Source organism: Psammomys obesus, unplaced genomic scaffold (assembly GCF_907164565.1).
Source record: "Psammomys obesus unplaced genomic scaffold, mPsaObe1.curated_primary_1811, whole genome shotgun sequence".
Lineage (NCBI taxonomy): Eukaryota > Metazoa > Chordata > Mammalia > Rodentia > Muridae > Psammomys > Psammomys obesus.
In genome coordinates, this window is record NW_026591598.1 from 12559398 (window position 1) to 12587352 (window position 27955).

The window sequence follows — 27955 nt, forward strand, 5'->3', positions numbered from 1 at the left end:
TAAACATAATTACAAACGATAATAACAAACTTACTGTCACTTCTGCTTCGAACTCACACAGTCCTTGCATGCTAGAGAAGCACTCTTAAAAACAAGCTATATTCTCACCCCTTAATTGCAATTTTTTGTTTCTTTGTTTTATTTTTCGAGACAGGGTTTCTCTGTGTAGCCCTGGCTGTCCTGGAACTCGCTCTGTAGACCAGGCTGGCCTGGAACTCACAGAGATCCACCTGCTTCTGCCTCCCGGCTCCATGATTTCAATTTTTATTTCATGTTTTTAAAAATGTTTCCATGTCACTGCATGCCACCTCAGTTACTCTTACATGCCAATTAGTGGCAGCCTCGAGTGTCGGGTGACCTCTAGGTCAGGGCAAGAGGGTTTGGAGTGGGGTCTAGAGCCTGGCTCCATTGCTTCCTCTGTTGGAGGGGAGGCTCGGGGTAGTAAGACAGTGCAGTGTTGGCTCCGCGGTTCAGAGCGCTGGTTGCTCTAGCAGAGGACCCTGGTTCGATTCCCAGGATCCACATGGTGACTCAGAAGAACCTATAACTCTAGCTCCATCCAGCCGATCCGACCGTCCCGTCGGCCGCGTACACCTGCACTCACGCGCGCATAACCACAAATAGACACACACACCCTGACAGAACTAAAGAGAAAATGTATATATATATATGAGAAACAGTGCAGCCCAGCTAAACCAAACGTGGTGGTGAGCTCCGAACTGAGTACGCGCAGGCATGAACAGCGAGGCGGTGTCAGGAGACCAGGGCCCGGGAAAGAGCGCTGGGCGTGGCCAGAGGCGGGGCCACGTCATGACGTCCACAGCGGAGCCCCGCCTCCCACAGCGGCGCGAGATCCGAACGCGCGTCCGCCATCGCGGCGGCGGCGGAGGCGCGCGGTGCCCGGCCGCCATGAGACACAGGGGGCCCGAGGAGGAGGCGTGCGGCGTGTGGCTGGACGCGGCGGCGCTGAAGAGGCGGAAGGTGCAGGTGGGGCGCCCTCGCTGAGGCGACACGCGGGCTTGGGGGACGCCCGAGGGGACGGGGTCGGGCCGGAGGGCGCCGGAGTCGCCCTGAGGCATGCCGGGAGAGGCTCCCCCGCGGCGCGCCCGCGGGGTGTGTTCTAGCCAGCAGGCCGGGGGTCTGCGGGGCGCTGGAGACTGTAATTACCAGCGAGGGAGGGCGGAGCAATCCAGGTTCACCCAGTTACCGACACGTCTGAGATCATTGTTTAGCAGTTTATGCTGGCCATTGTGCCTAGGGTTTCAGGGAATGTCACCTTGCCTGGTACAGCCGTATGGTGGTGTCGGTCCAGCTTAGGCCGAACGTGATATGTCTCCGTAAGTAGTTTCAATAGTTTCAAGAGGAAGGTGATTTTGCGGATGAAAAAATTGGAAGTTTTTTTTTTTTTTAATTTTTGTTTTGAGCCAATGTCTCTGTTATGTAGCTTTTGCTATTCCAGAACTCAGTATGTAGAGCAGGCTGGCCTTGAACTCAGAGATCCACCTGTTACGGTGTTGGGATTAGCGTGTGCTGCCATGCCCAAATGAAAAATTGAGGATTTTTTAAAGTCAGCTTACAACCGAAGTCATTCTTCCTCCTCCCCCAAGATAGGGTTTCTCTGTGTAGCCCTGGCTGTCCTGGAACTTACTCTGTAGACCAGGCTGGCCTTGAACTTGCTTCTGCCATCCAGGTGCTGGGATTAAAGACCATTACCACCTGGTTGAAGTCATTTTTTGAGGCCTAACAAATTTTTACTATTTTTTTTTCCTCTTAAGAACAGCTTTTGGAACAGGTAATATATTGATGTGCTCTGTAATTTAAACATACAGTGCATACCTTGAGACATACTCCTGTCTTTGCTTTGAATTAATATATAACATATACAGGGTTACAGACATTACTATATATTATATATAACATAGTAATATACAGTAATGCAGTAATATATATACACACAAGTATCTTTTTTCCTTTTTACAAATAGTAGTGTAGTATACATTGTTAGGCAATTTGTGTGTGTGTGTGTGTTTAGATTTTTTTGTTATTTTAATTATGTGTATGTGGGATATTTACACATGAATGCAAGTGCCCACAGAGGTCAGAGGTGTGTGAGTCCCCCTGGAGTTTGGGTTGCAGACAGTTAATTGCAAGCCACCTGATGTGGATGCTGGGAATTGAACTCAGGTCCTCAGGAAGAATAGTATGCGCTCTTAACCAATAAGCTATCTCTCCAGGCCTCCCATGTCTTACAGATGACTCTGGAGGTGAGCTGCAGCTGCAGGCATTTGTGAACTACCTGATGTGGGTTGCTGGGGACTGAACTTGGGTCTTCTAGAAGAGCAGCAGTCTCTCTTAACCACTGGGCCGCGTCTCCAGGCTGCAACTTGTTTTTGCTTCTTGCCTCGTAAATCATGTTTTCATAGAGCTGCATTCATGCCTTTGTCATCTTACATATATAGAATGCCGCTCACTGTGTGCAGTAACAGAATACCATAGACTGGGTGGCTTCAACAACAGAATTGGCTTTCCCAGTTTAAGGACTGCAGGTGGTCTGGTGAGCTTGTGAACGATGCTCAGGTGGCATTGTGCCGAACAGCTGTGTGGAGAAACAGCGGGCTCTCTTGCGTCATCACAGGCCCACCCTCGACCTCCTTCAATACTAATTACCTCCCCAAGGTTCCATCTCCAAGTACCATCTCATTGGGAGGTAATGTTTGAATATATCAACTCCATGTGACCACAGTTCAGTCCATAGCGTGTGTGTGTGTGTGTGTCTATTTGTCTCTGTCTGTGTGTCATTCTGTAGTTTTTCAGTAGTCCCTAATTGATGAAAAGTTGTCTTCCAACGTTTTTGTTTGTTTGTTTGTTTCCTCTGGGTAGCCTTGGCTGTTCTGGGCTTGCTTTGTAGACCAGCCTGGCCTCAAAGACCCGAGTGCTGGGATTAAAGGTGTTTGCTACCTTGCCAGCCCATCTTTTGCTATTTAAACCAGCTTCTGAGCTAAGTTCGCTGGCATGGGACTCAAGCTGGAGGCAAAAGGATTGCATGTTTGGGGCCAACTCGTATGGATGAGTTCCAGGTCAGCTTGGGCTACTACAGTGAGACTGTCTTGGGGAAAACACCAGCAAAACAACCATAAAACCCAAAAGCTGTTTCTGTGATGAGTGTTGTACAACCGTCTCCCCCTTACTGTGTGCATCTGTTGTTTGGTGTCCTTTGTAATTATTACTAGTTTTGTTTGTTTTCTTTCTATGTAGCCCAGATTGGCCTGGCGCTCGCTATGTAGACCAGGCTGGCCTTGAACCTTCTTTGAACCTCCTGCTGAGATGGGCGTGTGTTTATAATTTACTTAGAGAAAACAATAGATGCTAATGTTTTTCGGGGCTCTATGAAAGCAGGCTGCTGTGGTTTGTAGACCGGAATGTGTAGCAGAAGACAACCCAGGGCTTGTGAGTGCCATCTAAAGGGGGGAGTAGCATTCAAGAACTGACCTTTAACCTGTGGGGTCTGACATCATCTGTGGCTCATGGTGTCACAATGAATTGAGTTAGAGAACACTTAGCTGGCTGGCGTTTGCTGCTGGATTGCTTGCTAGGCTGTGAGAATAATATCTACACTAAACATTTACTGTTGGATGTGTGTTTCCTACTACAGTCTCATAAAACACTTCAAATGCAAGGGAAGAGCACTTCTGCATCTCTCTCTTTTTAAAATAAGATATTTATTTATTTATCTATCTATCTATCTATCTATCTATCTATTTATTTATTTATTATGTATACAGTGTTCTGCCTGCAGGCAAGAAGAGGGCACCAGATTTCATTATAGATGGGTGTGAGCCACCATGTAGTTGCTGGGAATTGAACTCAGGACCTCTGGAAGAACAACCAGTGCTCTTAATCTCTGAGCCATCTCTCCAGCCCCACTACTACATCTCTTTAATAGAATATAGAAACCTGCTTCTTCTAGGGTAGCACTTAGAAAGGCATACAGGGCATAGCTACTGACCAGTGCTTTGGAAAACCTGCCTCTCTACTCTTGGTTCTTGAACAAGACTGCTGTTTTGGAGAGAATGAGGATGGCATATTGTTTGGCCTATATTTAGAGTGAGTTTAGATCTTATTTGTTCTCACTACCACAAGCATGCAGCATTGGCCTCACAACCTAGGCTTTGGTACAGCGGATAGTGGTTATTTTCTTTCTTTAATTGAAAAAGTATTTAGCCAGCCATGGTAGCGCAGGCCTGTAACCCCAGCATTTAGGAAATGGAGTGTAGGAAAATCAAGAGTTCAAGGCCTCTGGGCTACATGACACACTCATCTCCATACATATAAAAAGAAAACCAAACAAATAATATTGAATTGTTTTAAAAACAAAAATCCTCACTGGTGGCAGCTACAGTTAGCAGATTGGCATCTTCAAGACATGTGTGAGTAAAGTAGTCCCCCTAATCCACTGAGTATTTGAAACCTCAGTACTTAACCCTGTATGTGTTGTATTTTTTTCCTGTAGCTATATACCTATGAGAATTTTTTGTTTTGTTTTGTTTTTGAGATAGTATCTCTCTACAATCTCTCTACATAGTCCTGGCTGCCCTGAAACTCATTATGTAGATCAGGCTGACCTCTCCAAAGTACTGGAATTAAAAGTATGTGTGCAACCATGAAGGGTAGGATTTATTTTTTAGCTATGTGTGGGTGTGCGTGTCTGTGTTGGTATATGTGCACATGAATGCAAATGCCTGTAGAGTCCAGAGATCCTCTGGAGTGAAATCAAAGGCAGCTGTGAACCTCTGTAGGTACTGGAACCAAACTCAGGTGCTCTGGAAGTCAGGAAGTGCTCTTGACTGAGTCATCTCTACAGCCCTTATTAAGAAAGCATCTTAGCCAGGCGGTGGTGGCTCATGCCTTTAATATTTGCCCTTGGGGGGCAGGGGCAGGGGCAGGCAGATCTCTGAGTTTGAGGCCAGCCTGGGACAGTCAGGGGCTACACAGAGAAACACTGTCTCGAAGAAAAAAGAAGAAAAAGATCTGTGTAGTGCAGGTTGGCCTTGATAGCATATGGAGTCAAGGATGAACTTCTGCTCTCCCCTCTATCTTCTGTGTGCTGGACGTTAGGCATGTCCATTATACTCTGTTATCACATTCAGTGCTTTGTGAATTCTAGATGAGTGCTCTGCCAACTGCCCCACATCTCTAGCCTAAGGCTTTACCGTATGAAGAACAATAATAGAAAAAGTAACTATAACAGTACTGTTATAGTTAGGCAGATGTGGTTGGTCTCTTTCAACCCCCACAGGGAGAACAGAATATACAGTATAAATGCACCAGATAAAGATGATTCGTGCCCTGCTAGAGTAGGGTGGTGAAGAAATTCACCACGACACTCGGAATGACAAATTAAAACTTAGAATTGTTTATTTCTGTAATTTCCACTAATATGTTAGACTTGAGTTGCTGTGAGAAACTGAAACAAGAGAAAGCAGACACTTGATTAAGGGAGGTACTTTCCCCACACTTGGGGTTACAGCTACTCACCTTCCACATAAGACCTACAAGTTTTATGACATAGTATTTCAAAAGGCTATTTAACTTACATTACTTTCAAGTTTTATCTTTTAACTATGCTTCCTCTATATAAAAACATTGAAAAAATTTTCAGTGCCCTTGTACCCCAGCACTGGGGATTGAATCTAGGGCCTCACACATGCCAGGCAAGTTCTCTACGACTGAGTTCCATTCCCAGCTTTTTTATCCTTTTTTACTTCATATGCATATGTGTATGTATATATGGGCACATGTGTCCCTGTGAGGTCACCAGTCCTTGTGGGTCCTTAGAAAAAAGTTTTATTTTCCTACACATTAAAGAGATAACACAAATTTAAGGTTAACATTTGCTGTCTTCATAGTGTTATATTTAAATGTCATTATAGTTAAAGAAAGGACATGATCAGGAGAAATGGAATTGTGAACATACAGAAATCTTGGCTGAGTCATCACTGCTTTCTAGGCCAGCATGGGGGAACGCTGAATGCTATCCTGATACTTGGCAACTTCATCAGCATTCATCCAGCCAGCACATTCTCTGCTGGGCTCTCAGATATTTTTAGAATTCTTCCCCCCATTCTTCTTCCCTTCCTATCAGTTTGTCCTTGGATTGAACATAAGGCCTTGCTGTACCTAGCCTCTTGGGTGGTATTCAAGCCTTCTACCTACTATATCATCAGCTCTGTCCCACAAGATCTCACTATGTTCCCAAACTCAAATTTCTCCAGCCTCGGCTTTCTGCAGGCTGGGATTATGAGAGTATGTCCCAATGCCTAGTTTAGAGTCACATTTCTTACCCCGTCCTCCACATGAGCCAGAATGACCCTCTGCTCAGTTAACTATAATCCATCTCCTCAGAGCAACCATAAGCTCCTCTAAGTTCCCTGAGCACTCTAGACATGTGTATGCTCTCATGCTGCTCATCCTTCACCTGGTCCATTTCTTTGCCTCATTCTGCTCCAGCCATACCCACCTTGCTGTTCATCGGGCCCCTCTGCCTGGTGCTTTTGCACTTCTCCGCTCCACGGTGGATGGGTTAGACAGTTACGTGCTCTGTTCTGCACTTGCTCAGATCCTTGTTTTAACAGTGAGTTCTTCCTTAGCCACCACAAAACAGGAGCCTTTGCCACTCACTCCTCACTATCTTTGCTCTTTCATTTTACATCTGGCATACAATATGCTCTGTATTTAACTTGTGCATGTGTTGTATCTCTCTTCATTAGGATGAAAGGCCCTCAGGTAGTCTTTCAGACAGTTCTCTCAGTAAATATTGTCTGCTGAGTGAATGAACAAATGTGTGCCAGCTTTGCTCTCTCTGCTGCTGTAGTAGTGTCTTCCTCCCTCACTCTGAGGGATGAGTGGGAGGACTTTGAGCTCTTTTGGGTAAAAATAGGCTGGGATCTCAAGGAAAGTAGCTGTTGGAGTGTTTAATGCACTTCCTTTCTGATACTACATCATTTCTTTTTAATAGCGAAGAAAAGCCTATTTCATTAAATGGAAAGGCGTCACAGTAATAGAGTCCAAGATGGCAGCACTTGCAGGATCTAGACCTATAGTTTGGCAAATGTAAGACTGTAATCGAGTCTTAGGCTTTATGTTATCTGGCATCCACTTTAGTTAGAAATTACATTTTCTCATGACAGAAGTGGAGCCCCTTAACTACATGACAGTTTCCAAGTTTGTACCCTACTGGGAACCCCTGAGTTCCTCAGTGTGGTCAGTGCCGTTACCTGCCTTATACAACTGTTTGCTGTGACCAGTTCCCTGTGGAAGAGCCAGGTGCAGCCTGTCTGACTTCTTTGCTGATATTCCTGCCTAACATTGACTGGGTGCTAACCATATGACCTCTTAGAACTCATATCTGCTTGCCTTAAGCCCACCACTTGAAACTCTCCAAGGAAAACTTGTTTGGATAATGTCCGGGACTCATGTAAAAGGCATTGACTCCATGGGTCCCTCTCTTTTCTCCTGCCTTGGGATTATAGTCATGCACCTCTATGCCCAGCAAAGAATAAAATCAACACCCCCCCCCCCCTGTTGGCTGACCTCCAATTTACTGAAGATAACCTTGAACTAATCATCCTCCTGTTTCTACCCCCAGTGCTGGGATTACAGGCATGCACCACCATGCCTGGTGTGGACAGGCTTTCTTCAACTGTGCAGGTACACGTAGAGGCTGTCTTTATTTTGAAATAGGGGGAATCAGCCAAAGGACTTTATACCTGAGTCCATCTCTGATCTCAGAATCTTTACCATTCCCCTGAGTGTTCAGTAGATCCCCAAGGCCAGAGATATTCTAAGACAGCTATAACTGACAACAACAACGTCTGACATCACTCTGAATTTCCTTTAGCTCCTGCCAAAGGTGACTGGTGGTTTGAATGAGATAGTCCCATAGTCTCTGCCATTTGAACACTTGGTCCCCAGTTAGTGGTGATGTTTGGGGAGGCTTGGGTGCCTTGTTAGAAGAAGTGTGTCACTAGAGGCAGGCAGGTTCAGAGACTTGACCATTTCTAGCTTCTGCCCTCTTCATCATGCTTGCAGTTCAAGGTGTGAGCCCCCAGCTTCCAGCTACCATGCTTATTGCTTGCTGCCACGCTTCTAGACAACAGACTCAATCCTCTGGGGTTATAAATTCAAATAAAATTCTGTAAGTTGCCTTATTCAAGGTGTTTTAGCATTAGAAAAGAAACTAATAATGACTAACTTAGCAAAAAAATTCATTTATTTATTTATTGCACTGTGTAGTCCTGGCTGGCCTCGAACTCACAAAGTAGACCAGGCTGGCATAGAACCCAAGAGAACTTTGGCTGAGTGCTGGGCTCAAAGGCCTATACCACCTACCCTGGCTATAAAAAGCTTTATTCTCAGATGTCTTGCCAATTGAGGGCATAGAATTTTCTGACCTGTAGTTTTCTGAAAAGTTTCTTTATAGGATTTAGCATATATATATATAGTAACTATTTATTAATAGTCTGCTTTCTCTTCCAAGCTTAAACTTTACCAGGGCAGAGTATCTTAATATCTTGCATACAGATAGATGCTCAAGTATCATTCACAGTATTTCACATGTTTAAGCTCTGTTCCCATAAAGTTGAAAGACCATATGTCGGTGTGGGCTTCTTATCATGTGCTGGCTCGGGTCTAAGAATGAGGATTTCTAGGGTGCAAGTCAAAAATCCATGGCATTTTAGTTTTGGGATTCAGGTTATAGGTCAAGATATTCACAGAATTTTTCCCAAATTCAAATTCCAAGTAAAGCCATAAGGACCTCCCTCTTTCATGGAAAAATGTAGTGGTCACATTAGCAGGAAAACATATGACACTGAAACTCATGATTGATCGTCTCACCAGGGTTGTGGGAACTCCGGTGTCTTAGCCTTCTGTGAGCTCTGGGAATCATTCATTCAGACTGCAATTCCAGCTGGCCCTTTTCCCTAATACAAGTGAACTTGAGCAGAAGACTAAAGGGATCTCTGCAGATGTCTGGAAGTCATTTCTGACCTGCAAATCCTACCTCAGCTTCCTTAAGTCCTAACCTAATAATGACTTAGTTCATGAAGACTGCAGTGCTCATGATGGATACACATTGACCTGGAGAGTGGCTCCAAGCAGAAAGCTTGGGAAGCCTGCTGTGGTTTCCTCCTCTTTTCCCAGTTCTTCACTGCTTGCTGTTCATGGTATTTTGGGTTTTTGTGGGGTGGGTTATTTTTGTTTTCTAATTTTAACGTTTATGTGTATGAGTGTTTGCTAGCATGCTTATCTGTGTACCACTTGTGTACTGATAGAGGCCAGAAGACATTGGGTCCCTGGGACTGGAGCTGCAGGCAGTAGTGACAATCATGTATGTGCAGGCTCTCTTGAAGAACAGCTAGTATTAACTGCTGATGTCTCTCCAGTTTGCGTTGTCTGCACTTTTAAATGTTTGGTTTGTATGTAGCCTAGGTTGGCCTTGAACTCGCTATATCGACCAGTCTGATCTTGAATTTGGAGACATTCACCTGCCTCTGCCCTCCTAAGGCTGGGATTAGAGGTGTGTTCCACCATACCTGGCAAAAAAATCTGCTTTTTAAGTTTATCTTTGCTGCAGTTTTCTGGTGTGTAATTGAAAGATATAATCTCTACAATCTCGTTTTAACCACTTGAAAATGCCTCCATCAGATCCATCTGTAAGGGATTTTCTTATTTGTGATGAATGGAGAAGGGCCCAGCCTGTTGTGGGTGGCCCCATCCCTGGGCTGGTGGTCCTGGATTCTGTAAGAAAGCAGGTTGAGCCAGGTGGTGGTGGTGCACACCTTTAATCCCAGCACTCTGGAGGCAGAGGCAGGTGGATCTCTGAGTTCGAGGCCAGCCTGGTCTACAGAGTGAATGAATTTCAGGAAGCCAGAACTACCAGAACTACACACAGAAATCCTGTTGAAAAACAATACAAAACACCCCCCCCAAAAAAAAAAAAAAAAGGAGAAGAAAGAAGAAAGCAGGCTGAACAAGCCAGTAAGCAGCACTCCTCTGTGACCTCTAAATCAGCTCCTGCCTCCAGGTTCCTGCCCTGCTTGATTTCCTGACCAGATTTCCTTTGGTGGTGAAGGGCAATGTGGAAGCATAAGCCAAAACAAAAAAAAAAAAAAAAAACCCTTTTCTCCCCAACTTGCTTTTTGGTCATGGTGTTTTGTTGCAGCAATAGAAACCCTAACTAAGACAAACTCCTTGTTTATTTCCTTGATAGTCATTCTGACAAGGGTTGGGTGGAATCTCAGAGTAGGGTTTTGTTGGTGTTGTTATTTGTTTTTTTGCCTTAAGCCATTTTATTGAGAGAGAGAAAACACTCTGGGCCCACAGACATAATTTAACAAGACCAGACTAGAACAAGCCCATGTCTGCTATCGAGACTGTGTGTGTAGGCAGAGGGGCCTAGTTTCTCAACCCGGAGGCAGGGTCTGTAGCATAGCCTGGTTTTCAGAGATGGCCCCAGGGGACAAGTCTGTGTACTTGCAGGCAGAACCTCAGGACAGATGGACTGGGTAAGGTTTGTAGTTGGTGTCCGTTTTGGAGATTACTGCTGGAGGCTGATCCACATGACAACCTGCTGCTAATGCTGCCAGGTCGATAAGGACATCACCCAGCTCCTCTTGGCAGCCATGCTTGAGGACCAGGCTCTGCATCAGACTTCACTGAGTGAGTTCTGCTGGCTCGTCCACTTCTCCCACCAAGGACAGGCGCAGGTCCCGAGGCTGGGGGAACCGCTTCCAGTCCTGCTCAGCAGCACACTGCACGGAGACATGGTGCCCTCTACCGAGGGCTCCTGCTGGAGCTGACCGGCCGCTGTGGCAGTCTTCCTGCCCCACATCATCAGCCCAGCTCAGAGTAGGTTTAATTTGCATTGCCCTCGTGACTAAGGACAAAATATTTATTGACAACTCACATTTCTTCATTTTAGAATTCTATTCAGTTCCTTCACACATTTTAAATTTATTTTTGAGGCAGAAGGTCTCGATAGTCCTGTCTTGGAGCTCACTGTGTAGACTATGCTAGCCCCTGACAGAGATTCTCTGCTGCCTCTGCCTCTCAGGTGCTGGGATTAAAGTCTGTGTGGCTATGTGCATGTGAGTGCAGATACCCACAGAAGCTACAGGAGTGACGTTGCAGGCTGCCTGGTATGGCAAACAATTTCTGGTCCTCTGCAAGAGCAGTATATATTCTTAACTGCAGAGCTATCTCTACAGCTCCTCTTGATCGGGCTTATTTTCTTATTGTTTAGACATTGGACCTCTTGGTACATTATACATATTAACTCTTTTTCATATATATATATATATATATATATATATATATATATATATATATAGTCAAATACATATAGATGGCAGATTTTTTTCTCCTTTCCTGTAGACTGTCTCATTCAACTGTTTCTTCACTATACAGAAGCTTTTTAATTTCATTGGGTCCCAATTGTTTAATTGATTTTATATTCTGAACAACTGGAGTCACACTCAGAAAGTCCCCATCTCTGTCTGTATGTTGAAGTATTTTCAGCTCTTATATTAAGACCTTTGATCATTTGGAACTGGTTTGTGTTGAGAGACAGGGGCCTAAGTCATTGTTTTACCATTTGTTCAAAAGGTTATCTTTTCTCCAGTTAGTACTTTCTGGCATCTTTATTAAAAAATCTGGTGGCTGTAGCTGCATAGGTTGATGTTGGGTCTTTGATTCTGGTCTATTAATCTGCATTTGTGTTTTTGTGCAAATACCACGCCGTATTTATTACTGTGCTTTGACATGTAACTTGGAATCTGGTGTGGTGAGACCTCCTGTGTTCTTTTCGCTCAGGGCTGCTTTGCTGCCCAAGGCTTAGTGCTTCTAAGTGAATCTTAAGGTTGTTTTTCTCTCCTTCTGTGAAGAACGTTGTTGGTGTTTTTGTTAGGTTTTTAAGACAGGGTTTGGTTCTCTGTAGTTTTGGCTGTCCTGGGCTCACTTCATAGACCAGGTGCGTCCTGGGTTCATTTGGCTTACCGTTTGAGGGGACAGTACACTGTGGCAGTGACGTCCTGGCAGTAGCGTCTTGGGGCGGTTGTCCACCTCGAATCTGCAGTTAGTAAGCGACCGTGACCGCTGTGGCGCAGCTAGCTTTCCCTTTGTCCTTGCTGCCGCCTACTTTGAGTGAGTCTTCCCAGCTCAGTTAGGATAATCCTGTGCAGGCCAGAGCTAACCTAATCTAGATAATCTGGATAATCCTTTCCTGGTGTGCCCAGAGCTTTGTCTCCTAGGTGACTTTTAAAGTCCTGTCAAATTAAGCCTCTGGCATGATGCCACACACCTGTAATCCCAGCACTCTGAGAGCAGAGGCAGGAGGATCTCTGAATTTGAGGCCAGCCTGGTCTACAAAAGTAGTCCAGGACAGCCAAGGCTACCCAGAGAATCCCTGTCTCGAAAAACAAAGAAAATAATAACCCCCCCCCAAATTCCTGGCAGATTGACAATATTAATGACCACAGTTAGGATAACCATTTTCACGATATTAATTCTTCAATGAACATGGGAGATCTTTTCATCTTCCATTGTCTTCAATTTCTCTGAGTGTTTTATTAAAGTTTCCATTATAATTATGGAGAACATTCATTTATTTGGTTAAGTTTATCCCAAGGTATTCTTTTTTCTGGCAATTTTGAATGTGATTTCTTCCTTGGTATTTTTGTTATTGATATATAGAAAGGCTACAGATGTATGTATGCTAATGTTTTATCTTACCACCTTGCTGAAAATGTTTATCAGTTCCTAGAGTTTTCTGGTAGTGTGTAGGGTCTCTATGTATATAGTCATTTCATTTACAATTAGGGATGCTTTGACTTTTTCGTATTTGTATCCCTTCCATCTGCTTCTCTTACTGTTCCAGCTAAGACTGTTGGCATTGGTTAAGAGCAGAGAAAGAAGACACCTTTGGCTTGTTCCTGATTTTAGTGGAAATGCTTGAAGTTTTTTCTCATGTAACATATGCTATCTTTATGTTTAAGAAGAAAAATAAACATAATTTATGTTTCTTCTATTCTGAGTTTCTTCAGGACTTTTACCATAAAGGTATGTATGTTAGAATGATTTGAACCCAACCCATGTGGTTCTGTGGCCATGTTAATATTTGAAAACTATTGAAAATGTATTGATGCTGGTGCAGAATTATTTCTAAATCTAAAGGAGAATGCTTCATCTTTGGATTCTTTGATAAATACTCTTGTCAGCCTTACTGAAATAACTTTAGGAAACTGGAAAGACTGGGCTAGTTGGAAAATGTGATTCCTGGCGTAAGGACTCATCAAGATGGCAGGAAGCAGTGGGAGGTGATGTCTGTACAAAGTAGGGTATGAGTTTACCCCCAGGGAGGAACGAGTGCTTCCAAGAGTCACTGATGATTAGAGTAACAGAGTCAATTCTTTTTCTCCCTCAGACACATTTAATGAAACCAGGCGCCAAAATGCTGACATTGCTTCCTGGAGAGAGAAAACGTAGTATTTCTTTTACTCAAAGAAGAGGCACTCGGCAGACCAGTATTACATCCTTTGTCACCTTACAACCAGGTATGGTGACACACCTAGAAATATTTCCTTATTTGAGGAGCAGAACAAGTGTGTCCATGTATCTGTGTGAGAACATTTATGAGCTGTAGCTGTAGCTTTGGAAAAGCAGTATATTGTACATGTGTTTATACTTGAGTTTTGCTGTTCTGTTCTGCTCCGTCTAATTTTAGGTATTTGTGTTCCTCAATTGAGCAATGAGGAAGGGCATACTTGAGAGCTGTCTCAGAGCAGGTGGGAGCATACAGAGCCAGTTCGGTGGCCCCAGGACGAGTGCTCCCACTCTCAGGTCGCTCATGATTGCTCTGTGAAAACTTACTGTGTGCACTGTTCTTCATCCTCCAAACAAAACATAAACACCTTTGTTTTATTTAACAAGGGAAATGTCCCCACCCAGAAACTCACTCCAAAAACCACTTTTCCCAGTTACAAAATCTGGGTGTATTTTATATACTCTGTTGAATATTGAATTCTTAATAAAAGTGAAGATTCTCACAGAACAGTTTCCACAGTGTAACTTGTTAGAGAAGGAAAAAATAAAAAGAACCTACCATTCTGCTTTTAAAAATTCTATCTTGATAGAAGTTGAGTGGATTGGGAATCCTGTTTCACTCATCCTTAAGGGAAAACAGGATCCACCCCACACTTAATGAAATGGATAGGCTAGACACTAGTTTGTTTTCAGTTTCTAACTGGTTCAGCATTCTAGTACTTCATTGAGTTTCCCATGAAATGGCTGACTTGTGGAGAAACTACATTTATTTTTATAATCACCAGAAAATTTTAGAGTTTTATAGTTAGTTAATATGATTTTTATGTCCTTACAAAACAAATGTTTGAGAACATTTCCTCAAGGATATTATTTAGGTATGTGGTTAGCTAGAGCAGGATCATTGTTTAGTAAAAACCATAGTAAATAAAACAGAAGCAAAACTGTTCTGCTGTGTGTTAAAAAACCACATAATAAAACCCAAACTGGAGAAGCCGGCTATGGTCTGACTACAAACCTTATTTGACATATCAGGTAGAGGGTGGGTCACTGGAAGCTTCCACATATTTGAGTCTGGAAATTCTAGAAGCATTTCAGAAGTTCTAGAGCATTCAGCAGAGCCCCAAGACTGAAAACAGGCCTCTTAGTCATGAAGTTCTTTCAAGAGGCTAGACCCCTGTACATGGTAGTAATAGTAGCTGATACTGGTTTTCAAAAATCCAACAAAATCCTGCAGTTTTCGTAGTGTAATGATTTATCGTTTCATTAGGAATGGCAAATGGTGGTAAGCAGAGGAACATTTTCTCTCTTGAAGAAAATCAGATCAACAAAGAGCGCAAGAGAACTCAGCTAGACTGTTCGGTCCAGCAATTGGGGGATGATTGCTTGGTATCACCTTTGGCCACGTCCACTCCCACCAACATCCAGGAAGCTGGACATTCTCCTCAGTCTCCCTGGATTTCTAGCTGCCACAGTTTGGAAACACCGTCTTTGACTATGGTATCTTTGCCCCAGCCTGATGTCCTGATGGGCACTGGAGAGGGTAAAGCCTCCCTGGCACCTTCCTTCTCCCAGTATTTGGAACGTTCTTATCTGACGGATCAAAAGGAAGCCAAGAGGAAAAGCGAATGGCTTCATGGATCCGAGACAAACTGTCCAGGCATGGGAAGCCATATCAGACCATCTTGGGGTAAATGCCATCAACCCTTGGATGAAGCTGAAGTGGGGAAGAGGGGGCCTGCCAAGGAAAACAGGCCGGCTTCTGTGCATCTTCAAACCTACAGGTTTGGGTCCTTGAGTAGGAACAAACCACTATCGGTGACAAAAAGCCCTCGTCCTCTTTCTGTATTTTCCTGGGACAGTGAAAGGAATGACAAGGACTCCTGGAGTCAGCTTTTCACTGAGGATTCCCAAGGCCAGCAGGTCATTGCCCACAACACTAAAATGCCTTTCCAAGATGTAACCAATGCTAAGAATCAAGGCCTGGGGCAGTTTGCTGACAGGCCTCAGGCTCAGTGCCAAGATGGGCCTGCTGGGTCAAATCTGCAGCCACACCTGCTCTTTACCCAGGACTCAGAAGGCAATCAGGTTATCAAGCATTAGCTGTAATGTTTGGGTGAGTGTATCTTGAAATCGCAGAGATGGAACAAAGTGGGGGAGGGGGCTGGGTAGAGATGAGGGTTTAGGAGAGGCCAGGTGGGATGAAGCAGTTGTCATTTTGGAACAGTTTCCTTTTGGCATACTTCCCCTCAGGTAATTGGGACATTCCATGAATGAATGTGATGAGGACGGAGACAGCAGGACATGACTAACCACTGAAACCAGTTTACATAGCTGCTACTCTGCCCTTCCAGAGGCCTTACAGCTTTTGATTGTTATGGATAGAGGTGCGCTCTTTTTATCTTTGGATCACTCAAGCATGAATGTGGGACCCTTATTCCCAACTGCATTTTAAGAAATGCCTATGTCCCCAATCCAGGTGTGTGGCACTCGTGGTGGGGGAGAGCATATGGTAGATGATCTTGTTTTAAATTGTTATCTATACGTTATTCATCTATGCTTGGCTCAGCTGTTGAGAGCACTGTCTGCTCTTGTGGAGGACCCAGGTTCAGTTCCCAGCACCCACGTGTCAGCTCACAGCTGCCTGGAGCTCCAGTTCCCCGGGATCTGATGCCTCTTCCACCTCTGCAGGCACCAGGCACACGGCACACACATGGTGCACAGGCATACAGGCAAAATGAAATAAATTTTTAGAAAGTTGTTTGTGGGCTAGAGAGATGGCTCAGTGGTTAGGAGCACTGACTGCTCTTCCTGAAGTTCCAAGTTCAATTCCCAGCACCCACAAGGTAGATCACAACCATCAATAATGTGATCTGATGTCCCCTCTGGCATGCAGGTGAACATGCAGATAGAGCACTCATACATACATTAAATAAATACATCTTTAAAAAAAGTTGTTTGCTTTATCTTTCCCTCCCAGAATCTGTGAGGGAAGGGGGAAGTTCCCTTTGCAAAACGGACTTAAGGTTAATGTCTAGAAAGCTGGCTCTGGTGGTAATTAAAACAAAAACTACGCAAGGAGTACTGGACCAGCCTGGGCTAGGATGCCGTTCTGCTCAGAAAGAAAAGGCAACGTTGTGAGTGAGTGCGAGTGCACATGTGCCAGAGCAGAGCACAACCTCCAGGAATGATTTCTCCTTCGTGTAGATTCCAAACTCAGGTCATCAGGCTTGAGTGCAAGCACTTTTACCCACTAAGCCATCTTGCCAGCCCACGTCAGCTTTTGAATAGGTGTTGTCACTGCCCTGAATTCAACCATTCAAATCTGATTTTGCCTATATTCTCTCCAAAGCACCACTGTTTATGTGGCAGTTGATGCAAACCACATTAATTTATCAAGTGGAATTGCTTTTATGAGTTTTGGAACAAAACCCCTCAGAACAAGATGTATGGGTGTGTACCTCATGTGTGCCTGGTACCCATGAGACCAGAAGAGTGTGTCAGATCCCTGGGTCTGGAGGAACAAATGATTATGAACAGCCATGTGGGTGCTGGGACTCAAACCCTTGTCCTTCAGAGGATTGCTAATCTTAACTTCTGGATAATTTCTCCAGCCCCAGGAAATTTTCTCCTAGGGCAGGGGTTCTTGACAGATAAGTACATTGTGATTCATAACGGTAGCAAAATTAGAGTTCTAAAGTAGCAACAAGATTTTTATGGTTGGGGTCACAACAAGAGAACTGTACTAAAGGGTCACAGCATAAAGTTCACATCAGCTGGGCAGCAATAGTGCTCGTCTTTAACCCCAGCACTTGGGAGGCAGAGGAAGGTGGATCTCTGAGATCTTGTAGCCTACGGAGTGAGTCCAGGACAGCCAGGGTTGTTACACAGAGAAACCTTGTCTCAAAAAACAAAAAAGTTCATATACCTTAGAATTACAGGCGCCCTCCCCACCAAAAGCTGCTGTGGTCAAAACTCAGATGAACAATGAAAAGATGCACTATTTCTCCAAGTCCTTCATTTAATATCAGGTAGTGCTCCAACTCAAACACGCAGTATTCATACCACAGAGAAGGGCCCTGAGGGCACCTGAGTCATGCATGATGCAGTAAATAAAATCTTGGCCCAATCCAGAGAAATCAGTCATTGTTCTAGAATAAAAGATGTTATGCTTTTTTCTCTCCCCATTCCTCCTTCCTAGATAGACTTAAGTCCATGGGAGAAAAAAAGTTTGAATCAGTAGAACCGATGAGGCCCTGGAGGGTAGGTCTTGTAGTTTTATAAAATATGTTTAAGAAAAAACAGGCCAGGCTTCCCTGCAGATCCCAAGTAGTGGCTGGTCCAGTGGCCTGACCTACAGCTGGAGGGAAAGGGTGACTGCTGGGCTCTGGTGTAGGTCTATGATGGAGCAGCGTAAGATCTTCCCTGTGAACAGGAACACAAACAGCCACTCCCTCTTAGCCCTGTGTTGTTGCAAAGAAGCTACTGAGAGTGAGTGACAGCTGTGCACAAAGTGTCCAGTGAGACCAATTATGGAGTCTAATACAGTGAATTAAGTCATTTAGGGCCCATTTTCACAGAGACAAAAACAAACTTCAACTCTTAAGCAGAGATGCTCCACCCTACCCGATTACGTGTAACAAATGCCTCATCTCAAACCAGACATTAGCTTCTGCCAAGGTTTAAGGCAGGAAACACACAATCCAGCTCTTCTCTTCCAGCTCAAGCCCTAGTCAGCAAGACTTGCAGATTTCTAATGGAGACAGACATCTGCAGCGAGGAAGGCAGCTATTGAAGGAGTTCAGGAGCAAGAGACTGAGTTTGCAGAGTCAGAGCTGTCAATTTCCTTTTCTACTGATGTCTTCTTCCTTCAGGGCAAACTTCTTCCTAAGGATCTCAGAGATAAGTACAGCAGGGTCTTCTTCCTTCAGTAAACTCCGACTCCTGGAGACAGAACAAGAGCTTGTATGAAGTACTTGCTTTGTTCTGGGTGCTGCTCTGGGTGCACCTTCCTGCATCGTGGCAGCACCTCTCTGAAGCACCTGCCAGTGCATGTTCCCACTCCGCGAGAAGGTTCAGCATGCAGACCCGAAGTCACAGTAACATCTGGCCTGGACCCCATCTCCTACACAGCTACAAAAATATGGGTAAAATGAAGGCCCATCCATTTGTTTGAGTCTAGATCTTGTCTCAAGAGGGTCTGCAGTCGATGGCTCAACCGTTCTGACCTTACTAGTTTCTGGGGAGAAGACATTCTGCAGGTAGTCTCCCACCATCTTCCCTTAAGTGAGATGGGTTTGTTTTCCTTAAGAGATCAAAATCATGGCAAAACATTTATATTATAAGGAACTGTGGGAACAAAATGAACTCTAGGGTAGGGAGACATTTATCCAGAACAACATTCTGGATGCTCTGGAAATAGTTGTCTGAAGCTATTAACTTCTATTAAGTTTCCTGAAGTTGTTTTACTGGTCTTTGAGGCAATACACAAAGGCCAAGATTGACTTTAAATCCAAAAGCACAACAAAGAAAAGATTGTCTTTGGTCTAGCACGTATCTGAACTTTTGCTGACCTGGGTAACTGAACCATTCTTGGTTACTTCTATCAGAGAAAAGATGCCAGGATACATGTGGGAGAGGCTTGGCCAAAATTTTGGATATAATTTGGTCTAAGAAGCCAAGTAATAGAAGTTGACCTGGTGACAAATGTCTGTATTTCCAGCACTCGTGAAGCAGAGGCAGAGGATTGCAAGTTCGAGATCAGCCTGAGCTACAGAACAAGAGGCATGTTTTAGAACACTGACTAAAAAGAGGAATCAGGGCAGACCAAAACAAGGTGAGACAGCAGCTCAATTTGGGGAAGTGAGAGGTCAAAGAACCCTTATGGGCCAGATAGGAAGACCAGCGTGACTAGTTTCTTGCCCAGCACTAACAAGGACAGCTCTGGGCACCTGTCACCAAGGTCAATCTCCAATTTAGGTGCCCAAGAACAAGCTCCTCTGTAGTGACTGCGAAGGGCAGGCTTTCTCAGGCACTTCTAGAGCTTGTCTACCAGGAAGCTCGAGGGGCTCAGACAGTGGCCTTGCTGCAAACTTTAGACCTGTCCAAATCCTCTCAGATTTGAGCAAAGTCAACCACAGCTCCATTCCCTAGGCATTCTGCTCTGATGAGCCTGATGTGTACAATTTGGGAGGTACAGGGGTGGCTCTCTGAAAATTCAAGGCCAAGATCTATAAATTGAGTCTAAAACCAGCCACAGCTTCACAGTGAGACTGTATGAAAAACAAAACAAAATAACCAATGCCTTAGATCTGAGCAGTTTTGATGGGCAGCCAGATTTATATGAATCTTAAAAGGTTGGTACTTAAGCTGGGTTGTAGTGGCACATGCACACTTGGGAGGCAGAGGCCGGCCTAGTCTACAAAGGAGTTCCAGGACAGCCAGGGCTACACAGAAATCCTGTGTTGAAAAACCAAAAACAAATACTTGATTCTCAAGTCCCTGAACTCGGAGGTTTTGCATTACAGAGTACTGTATGAGAGGGAAGGCACCTACAGAAGCCAGAGGTGTAAGATCCCCTGGAGCTGGAGTTAGAGTTGTACTGTGGATACTGGGGGTCAAATGTGGGTCCTTTGCAAGCGCACTATGTGCTCTTAACCATTAAGCCATCTATTTAAAAATAAGACCTCTAACTATAAAAATGTCCTTCCACCTAAAAGTCTACTAGCTTGAGATACCACTATGTCATATAAACCCCCAGTTTTGAAGGATAGGGCATAGGAAACATGGTAGCTAGCAGTATGCAAACTAAAAAGCCACTGAGTCTTTTCTTAAACGTGTGTTGGTGTTCTGCCCACATATATGTATTTGGTGACAGCAGATTCCCTGGAGCTGGGATTGAATCTGGGTCCTCTGAGGAAGTACTCTTAACCAGTGAGCTTTCTCCAGCCCCTTAGCGGTAGTCTGATCACTTGACTGAGGTGACTTAATAGAACAAATGCAAAGTGTTGCTTTTTCTTCAAACTAAGTCTTAGTCAGAAAGGGTTATGAATACAGCAGCATGACTACTCATCATGAGCCAGGAGTGACTGAAAGATCACTGGAGCTCCTACCAGATACTCACAGGTCTTGGCTCTGTTTTATCCGGTGAAAATCCTTCAAGATGCCCATCATGTCTGCAAAGCTGCTGGCCTTGGACAAAGAGATGCAGTCATCCTCTTCAGATGAGCTGCAGGTAGTTTTGTGTTCTGGTTTGCAACATTCAGGGCTGGCAGAACAAAGCAGGGGGATTGTCGGGAGCTCAGGCACCTCTACCTCAGTCTCCTCAGTGATGTCACTAATGACAAAGGAAGTTGTAGAGTGCAATGAGGATCCAAAGCAAGGCAAAGGAGAAGAGACGGTTGAACTTCCTGGAGATAAGAAATCTGGTGTTAATGAAGCCGAAGCTGAAAGAGAAAACAATAGGCATAATGGAGGTTGAGATGCAATGTAGAGATGAGATCACAAACACTGCCTACAGAACACACTGATTCTGAGTGCCAAGGGTGGGATATCCCCAAGGGAGTCTTCCCCACTCTACTTCCCACTGAGGGCTCCAATTAGGCAGAGAAGCACTGGCTTTTTGAGCGTCCAGGACAGAAACCCCATCCCACAGGAAGTCACGACTCCTAAATGCTCCCATTTGAACAGCAGGCTGTAGGTTGGAAGACCTGTTTTAAAGTAAAGCCAAGCAAGGCCTGCATTTCCCACACTTGTCATTTTTTCAACTGTGATGGCGTTTTGATATTTTGAATTTTGCTATTTATGAGCTTGAAGTGTTCTAGACAAAACTTCCCCATTTAATTGAGACAACTGTATTCAGAATTCCTAAGAAATGCTGATTTTTCACATTCTAAAGTTTGTTTTTTTTTTAAATTTATTACATTTACTTATTGTATGTGGTAGATACAGGTTTACCACAGAGTAGGTCAGAGGACAACTTGCAGGAGTCTGGTTTTTGTTCCACTATGTGGGTCCTAGGGTTGGAACTCAGGTAGTTAGGCTTGGTGGCAAGTGTCTTTACCTACTGAGCCATCTCAGTGCCCCACATAGTATTACTTTTATGTGCTTTACTAGGTGGTAAGGTTTAGGAGCATCTTGAGGGGAAGCCACCTATTGGTTGTCTATGACTCTGGTCAAGACAGGCTTCTATTGCCAGTGGCTCTGCCTTAACTGTACTGAGAAAGCCGCACAGAGTAGTACTCTCCAGTAGAAAGGACAAGGAGAGGGAGATAGGAAATTAACAGGATATGACTCATGGTGCTGGTGAGGAATTATCAGTAGCTTTTTCGGGTTCATGGGATATGTGATCTTAAAGATACCCAGAAGCAAGTTATTAGGTTTTGTGGCTGAGAAAAGGAATTTGCTCATTGTCACTGGTTAACTTAAGAGTTTGCTCCTAATCAAACCAATCAATAAAAAAAAAAAAAAAAATGACTAGCAAACACCCCCCAAGGCACATCAGGGTATCTGGGCCTCCGGTCAACTCTAGAGCCCTGTGTGTAAGTCTTCTCATCCTTAGCTCAATAATCCGGGGCAGGGGAAATGACACCCTGCCAGTCTGCATCCTCAGTGGAGTTCCTACCTGCATCTGCTGCCACTATTTTAGCAATCTGACTTCGCAAGTGGCTTAGTTCATCCTGCAGCTCAGTGGTACGGCTTAGGGCAGGCAGGGCTGGCTTCTTCAGGGCCAGGAGCCTCTCCTCAGACCCACGCAGATTGGGCACTGAGGCATTACGTTGTATGACAATCAGAGGGCTGGGCTTCCAGGTGTGTCTTAAAGGGCGCGTGTCGCTCCTGGGCCAGAGAAAGAATATGCCTTACTACAGACATCTGGCCCCTCTATGTCCCTGATTAAATTCCTTCACCCCACAGGTCCTACTCCTCTTTAAGCCCACAGCTCTCATTCTTATTGCCACTCAGCCTCATAAGCACCCTCCTTGCTGACTGCCACTTCTGGTAAACTCCCCATCAGGAGCAGAGCAGCTACTGCCTCAGCTACCTGACCCGAGCATATGTTTCCTCTTCATCTGCAGCAATCCAGGCAATGTCAGCCAGAGTAGGGACTGGAGGTACATCTCTCAAACACAGGTCAGAGATATTGGGCAGAGTCTGTGGGAAAGCAAAATTTAACATTTACTCAACATGAGAACTACTCAGATTAATACAAAATGGGACAGCTAGTCCAGCACTTGGTGAGGAAGGCTTCCTAGAGTGAAGGGGAAAACTTCCTGGTTACAAAGCAGGCTTTTTAGTGGGACTGGCCTGAATTGTCCCCTCCCCAATTAATGTGTTGCCTGCATGTATGTCTATATACCATGTTCATGCCTGGTGCCTACAGATGCCAGAAGATGGTGTCCGATCTTCTAGAACTGGTGTTACAGACAGCTGTGAGTGCTGGGAATCAAATCTGGGTTCTCCTGAAGAGCAGCTGCTGACCATCTCTTCAGTCTCATACACTAATTATTTATACCACACATACATACTACTATGAAAAGCCTGTGTCCCTTAATGTCTTTGCTCAGCAGCATCTGGACAATGGTCTAGTCAAATGTGGGGAAACTTCCACAGTCACACTCCACAACTTTACTTCCCTGTTTCTAATGCTTCTGATTATGCAGGTCCTTGCCATAGTCTTCTGACAGTTCTGGATACTGTAGTAATTAGACACCTGTTTCATAACTATACACTTCTACCCTGACACCACTTCTAACTCTGGAATCAGTTCCTACAGAGACTACAGCTATCATCACGCATATATAAGCTTGCTCTTTCACTTTTCTTTCTTTCTAGGTCCATGCCCTCATGCATGTATTTCTGCCTCTGCCTCCTCTGTGTGCCAATAAAGCTTTTGTGCCTCTGCTTCCTACACTCAGCACCTAAACATCTAACACAGAGCTGGTGTCTCACCAGGAGTTCTTGATGGAGGCAACTAGCTTTAATGAACATTTCATTTTTCTACCAGAGGAGCAGGTAGAGACCTCATCCAGACAGGAATCTCTGCTGTAGAGTGGATGCTAACGCCTCCATAGACATAGGTTAGACTGTAAAGCAGCCCAGTAAGAGAATGTCCATATTTGGACAGAAAGAGGAGTATGGGGATTTGAGGCCACAGAGAAACACTAAAAATAGAGGCCAAGTGGCCCACTCAAAGGGCTGGTAAGAAAAGCAGGTCTACTCTAGTCACAGCACTCATGTAGAGAGACACACAGGACAGGTGTGTCAAGGCGCTGATGTAAGTCATCGGAGATTTGGTTTAGCAAAGGCTTTTGGGTCTGCTTTGATAAAATGCATTGCTGGATGCTTAGAAAACAGGAGCCACTTAGTAGCAGCAACAAAGACGAGATGAAAGACTGTCAATTTATAAGCAAAAACTGGGACTCTGACTGTTGTGGTCACACATCTGTACAAATGAGAAAGGCACAGTGACCAGGATCTACTATAAACACTCAGTAAATGAAAGAGTGCCCAGGAAAGTGGGCAAAAGCCCTGGCAACTGACAAGATGTCTGCAGCACAGAAGCAGCCTCCGCCCCCATACTCTGAGCCTTTATTTTACTTGCCCTCCCAGGACACTCACCTCAAAGGATGCCCGGGGACAAGGTTTCAGGGGCAGATTGGTCCCAATTCTTCTTACCACACTCCGAGCAGCCCCATGCGGCTTGTTTTGCCAGATTGGGATAGTCTAGAGAAGACAGACAGATAACCCAAAACCTCAGAGTGAGTCCAAATACTGTTCCTTGCCTTCTTTTCTCCTCTGGAGGTGAGTCAAATCAACTGTCAGGACACACCTGTCAGTCTACACCTGCTGCTGCTAAAGTAGTCAATGGTTGGGAAGGATACAATAAGCTGTACAGACGGTTCTGGTTCCTCTGTACAAAAAGGTAAAAAACATGGACTCCAAAAAGGAAGCAGGATGACAGCCCTGCTCAAATTCCATGGCTTCAGCAAAAAGTCAAAATGAACTGGCGTCTCAGGGCCTTGTACGGTTCTTAAGCAAGTACAGTATTCAGCCCCCTACCTTTGGACTCCTTACCACATTGGCTTCCATTCCTGATATTTCAGCCAGCTCCTGCACTTGAAGGACAAGGCACCCACCGGGCAGCTTGGGAAAGCTGGAGGTATGACTCCTTCATATCAGGCCATTTCCAGGAGCATGATATTTCCTTTCCTGTGAAACAACCCCCGGAGAGGAGGGACTCAGTGGCCACAGAACAAGGCTCTGCAGAGCCATGACTGAAACCAGCACCTCTAGTGTGTAAAGGAAGAAAAGCAGCCTGCCCTTACTGTCATTGGCTTTTCTAAACCCAGATCCTTACAGGCTATGTTTCAGACTTGCTGAGAAAACTTGACCAATGAGGAAACTAAAGTTAGATGAGGCAAAGCCTCCAAGATGCAGACAGAAACTTTTGGTAGTTAAAGGCTCAAAGGAGAGCAAAACCAAGGACAGCACCCAAGCCTAAGCATTTCTTCTTGAAAATGCAAGTGGGTAAGAATTAACAGCCAACTCCTGCTAATTTCAGTCTACTGGCTATGTGGAAAAGCTGTAAGTGGTGGTTATGCAGCGCCCCACACCCAACTGCAAACCGTCTGTCACAGAACCACACCTCCAGCCCCGAAGGCTTTTTTTGTTTCTTTTTAAATTTTGGCTTACTCTATGACTGTGCCTAGTAATGCTTCTGGATGTTGCTTTCTTCATTGGTAAATGGGAAAAGGAAAAGCTGCCATTTCTAGGCTACCCAGAGGGCAGTGAAATTGGGTGGGTGAAGTGCTTAACAAAATTTAAAGTAAGGCAGTTACTCCCAAATTTTAAAAATTCATTTATAAGGTTAAAGCAATACTCCTGACTGCACTTGTCAGAGCTACCCTGGCATGGAGGTTCAACCAATGAGCTTTTTATGTCCATCAAACACAAGGATACCCACTAATCCAGGCCCTGTGCTGAGCACTGTAGACATGCTGAGAAGAATCAGAAAGTTATGCTTTTAAGGGACTTGTAAAGAATACAGAGTAGAACTGGAGAGATGGCTCAGTGGTTAAGAGTACTGTCTGTTTTTTCAAAGGACCCAGCACCCACATAGCAGCTCACTGTAATTCCAAGGTCTGACACCCACAGATATCCATGTAAGCAAAACACCAATATACATAAAAAACAAACTATTAAAAAAAGGAGGATTACAAAAGGCAGAACAGGGGTCTGGTAATAAGGGCTTGCAGTGTCTGGGAGAGAAGTCACTGGGGAACCCAGGTCTGCTTCTTAACAGGGAGGTGCTCAACTGGATGGGCAGCACCCTCATAAGGGAGGGCAGGAGTTCCTCTTCTTCCTTAGAGAGTTATCATCTTATGATACACAGGGAGAGAGGAAAGCATCTTTCATTCCGTGGCTGTTCAGTGGACAGCGCCAGAAATCGGCTATGTGCAGCCCTATTCAAGCCTACAAGGTCCCTGTAGCCAGACTTCTTGCTGAATGCCGTTAACTGTGCTACCTGTCATTACATCATCTGTCTTCATCTCCAGAGACTCCAGCCGATCCCTCAGGTGATGGCAGATTTTAACAAGCTGCTCATTCTGCTGCTCTGGTGTATCAATCTTTCCACTCTCCTAGACTCCAGCAGAGCCTACCTAGTAGCCGGACCCCATCTTCCAGCTCTCTCCAGACAAACTTCTGGCACTGTTTGGCAACTGCACATTTTGCGGCCATACCTTCTCCTTAGTCCTCTGCTGTGGGCCATGCTGCTACCGGGCTATCAGTTCCCAATACGCCCCCTCTGAGCCCCAGTCTGTACCACTGCCTCTGTGGGACCCAACAGAACCCTTCCTCGTCCGGCTCATCCCAGGCCCTCAGCACTCTGCTCATCCATCACGCCGTCCCTGGCAGCTTGGGTCCTCAGTCCACTCCGTAGCAGCCTGGATCGCCTTCCAAGGCTGCTCAAGACAGAAACCAAGTAACCAATCGGGCCACAGCCCGGCCTCTGTCGGGCACCGGAAGCGCACAGTCTTCTTGTAAGAAACCGCTGTAGGCGACACTAACTTAGCTTCGAGGCCCCGCCCCCCGCGTGCCCGCTAGACGCTCTCGCCTGTTCCGCAGACCAGGGTCTTCGCACCTTGGCGCCGCCGTAGCCCCTTCCGCGGTGGCCGTGCACGCGTCTTTACGCGCGGTCTCTCGGCAGACCCGCTCTGCTCCGAGAAGGGCCCCGACCCGGGGGTCCTAGGCCCGGGAGAAACTTTGCCCAGCGGACGGCCAGGCGGAGTGCGCGAGGGACCCGCGGAGCGCAAGCGGCCACCCGGCCGCAGCACCTTGCGCGCTCAGCGACGCGCCCCCGCCCCCGCGCCCCGGCCCGAGCCAAGGTCGGCCAAGTCCTCAGCTCAAGTGCAGCGGCCCTTGGACCCTCGCGCCGGGTCGAGCGCGCTGGGGCCGCCAGGCCGGCGTAGGTCTCAGAAAGGCCGCGCGGCCCGGGCGCGAAGCCTGGCACCGCACTCCAACGGCTGGGTCGACCCCAACCGCGGGCCGCGCCGGCCAGCAACTCCACCCCAGGGCTAGTGAGCCCGCCGAGGGGGGCGGACAGCGGCGCCGCCCGCCAGAAGCTGCGCGGGCGCAGGGAATCGCGCCCTCCCCCTGCGCCGGGACCGGGGCGCCCACCGCGCCCGCCTCCTGCGGTACCCCGCGCTCACCTCTGACTCCAGCTCCCGGACTCACCTCAGCCCCTCCTACCACAGCGGGCGGCCGAGCCCCGAGCGTCCTCACTTCCGCTCGCCCGCCTCCGGAAGCAGTCGTTTGCGGCTGCGCGGCGAGCCACGCTCCCGGGAGAGGCGGGCCCAACAGGGGGCGGACGCGGGCTCTGAGTGGACCGCGTGTCGTCAGAGGCCACACCCCCTGCAGGCCACGCCCCCGGCCCGGGCCCTTCCAGCTGCTGAACTTTCCCTTTCTTGTTGCTTCCTGCGTTTGGTGTCAACAAACTTCTGGAAGGCGCTGGTCCGCCTGGGCCGCTGCTCAGCACCTGAAATGGTGGATGCTGTCCCCACCCCTGCTGTCCCCACTCCTACCGCAAGACTCCGAATCCTCGTCTTGGCATTTCAGCCCTTTCTGTCTAGTCTGGACTCGTCCCATTTCGTGCTTCCCAGACACGCCCCCCCACCCCTACCCCCCGCAAGAATGGATGCTTTCGCCTTTGAGGCGTGCCCTCCAGCTTCGGGAGCAGCTTCCGTCTGTTTGAACGCCCCTTCTCTCACACGTGCTTACCTGCATACACACGCGTGCAGTGTAATTCAGTTTGCTGATTAGATGGGTGGATTGGTGACACTGGGAGACTCAAGCTCTCAAG

The 27955-nt window shown here is 46.0% G+C and overlaps 2 protein-coding genes across 5 annotated transcripts; one reads left to right on the forward strand and one right to left on the reverse strand.

Annotated features, from left to right (window-relative positions):
• The first annotated feature begins 909 nt into the window (after positions 1-909).
• Positions 910-16635, forward strand: Aunip (aurora kinase A and ninein interacting protein). The gene is made up of 3 exons (XM_055611060.1): positions 910-987; positions 13481-13610; positions 14867-16635. The coding sequence occupies exons 1-3, from the start codon at positions 910-912 to the stop codon at positions 15697-15699; spliced, it is 1041 nt and encodes a 346-aa protein (XP_055467035.1). The 3' UTR covers positions 15700-16635.
• Positions 16636-17597: 962 nt separating this feature from the next.
• Mtfr1l (mitochondrial fission regulator 1 like) lies at positions 17598-27398 on the reverse strand. Of its 4 annotated transcripts, none has more exons than XM_055611064.1 (7): positions 27331-27398; positions 24670-24804; positions 24214-24318; positions 22637-22746; positions 22220-22431; positions 20720-21041; positions 17598-18540 (listed from the first exon to the last, which is right to left on the reverse strand). In XM_055611064.1, exons 2-7 carry the CDS (start codon positions 24682-24684, stop codon positions 18435-18437), a joined length of 870 nt encoding a protein of 289 aa, XP_055467039.1. In that variant the 5' UTR covers positions 24685-24804; positions 27331-27398; the 3' UTR covers positions 17598-18434. The 4 variants fall into 4 exon arrangements, with proteins under 4 accessions (XP_055467039.1, XP_055467037.1, XP_055467040.1 ...); XM_055611062.1 differs by having other exon boundaries at positions 27306-27360; XM_055611065.1 differs by lacking the exon at positions 27331-27398 and adding an exon at positions 26738-27295 and having other exon boundaries at positions 20720-21005.
• Positions 27399-27955: the final 557 nt, after the last annotated feature.

Excerpts from the sequence above, each read along its gene's own strand:
- Aunip (XM_055611060.1), top strand. The coding sequence starts at position 910 with ATGAGACACAGGGGGCCCGAGGAGGAGGCGTGCGGCGTGTGGCTGGAC. Across the intron at positions 988-13,480 it reads TGAAGAGGCGGAAGGTGCAG|ACACATTTAATGAAACCAGG; the intron begins GTGGGGCGCCCT and ends TTTCTCCCTCAG. Across the intron at positions 13,611-14,866 it reads CTTTGTCACCTTACAACCAG|GAATGGCAAATGGTGGTAAG; the intron begins GTATGGTGACAC and ends TCGTTTCATTAG.
- Mtfr1l (XM_055611064.1), bottom strand. Across the intron at positions 22,747-24,213 it reads GTCCCCGGGCATCCTTTGAG|ACTCTGCCCAATATCTCTGA; the intron begins GTGAGTGTCCTG and ends GCTTTCCCACAG. Across the intron at positions 18,541-20,719 it reads ATAAAACAGAGCCAAGACCT|GAGTCGGAGTTTACTGAAGG; the intron begins GTGAGTATCTGG and ends TTCTGTCTCCAG.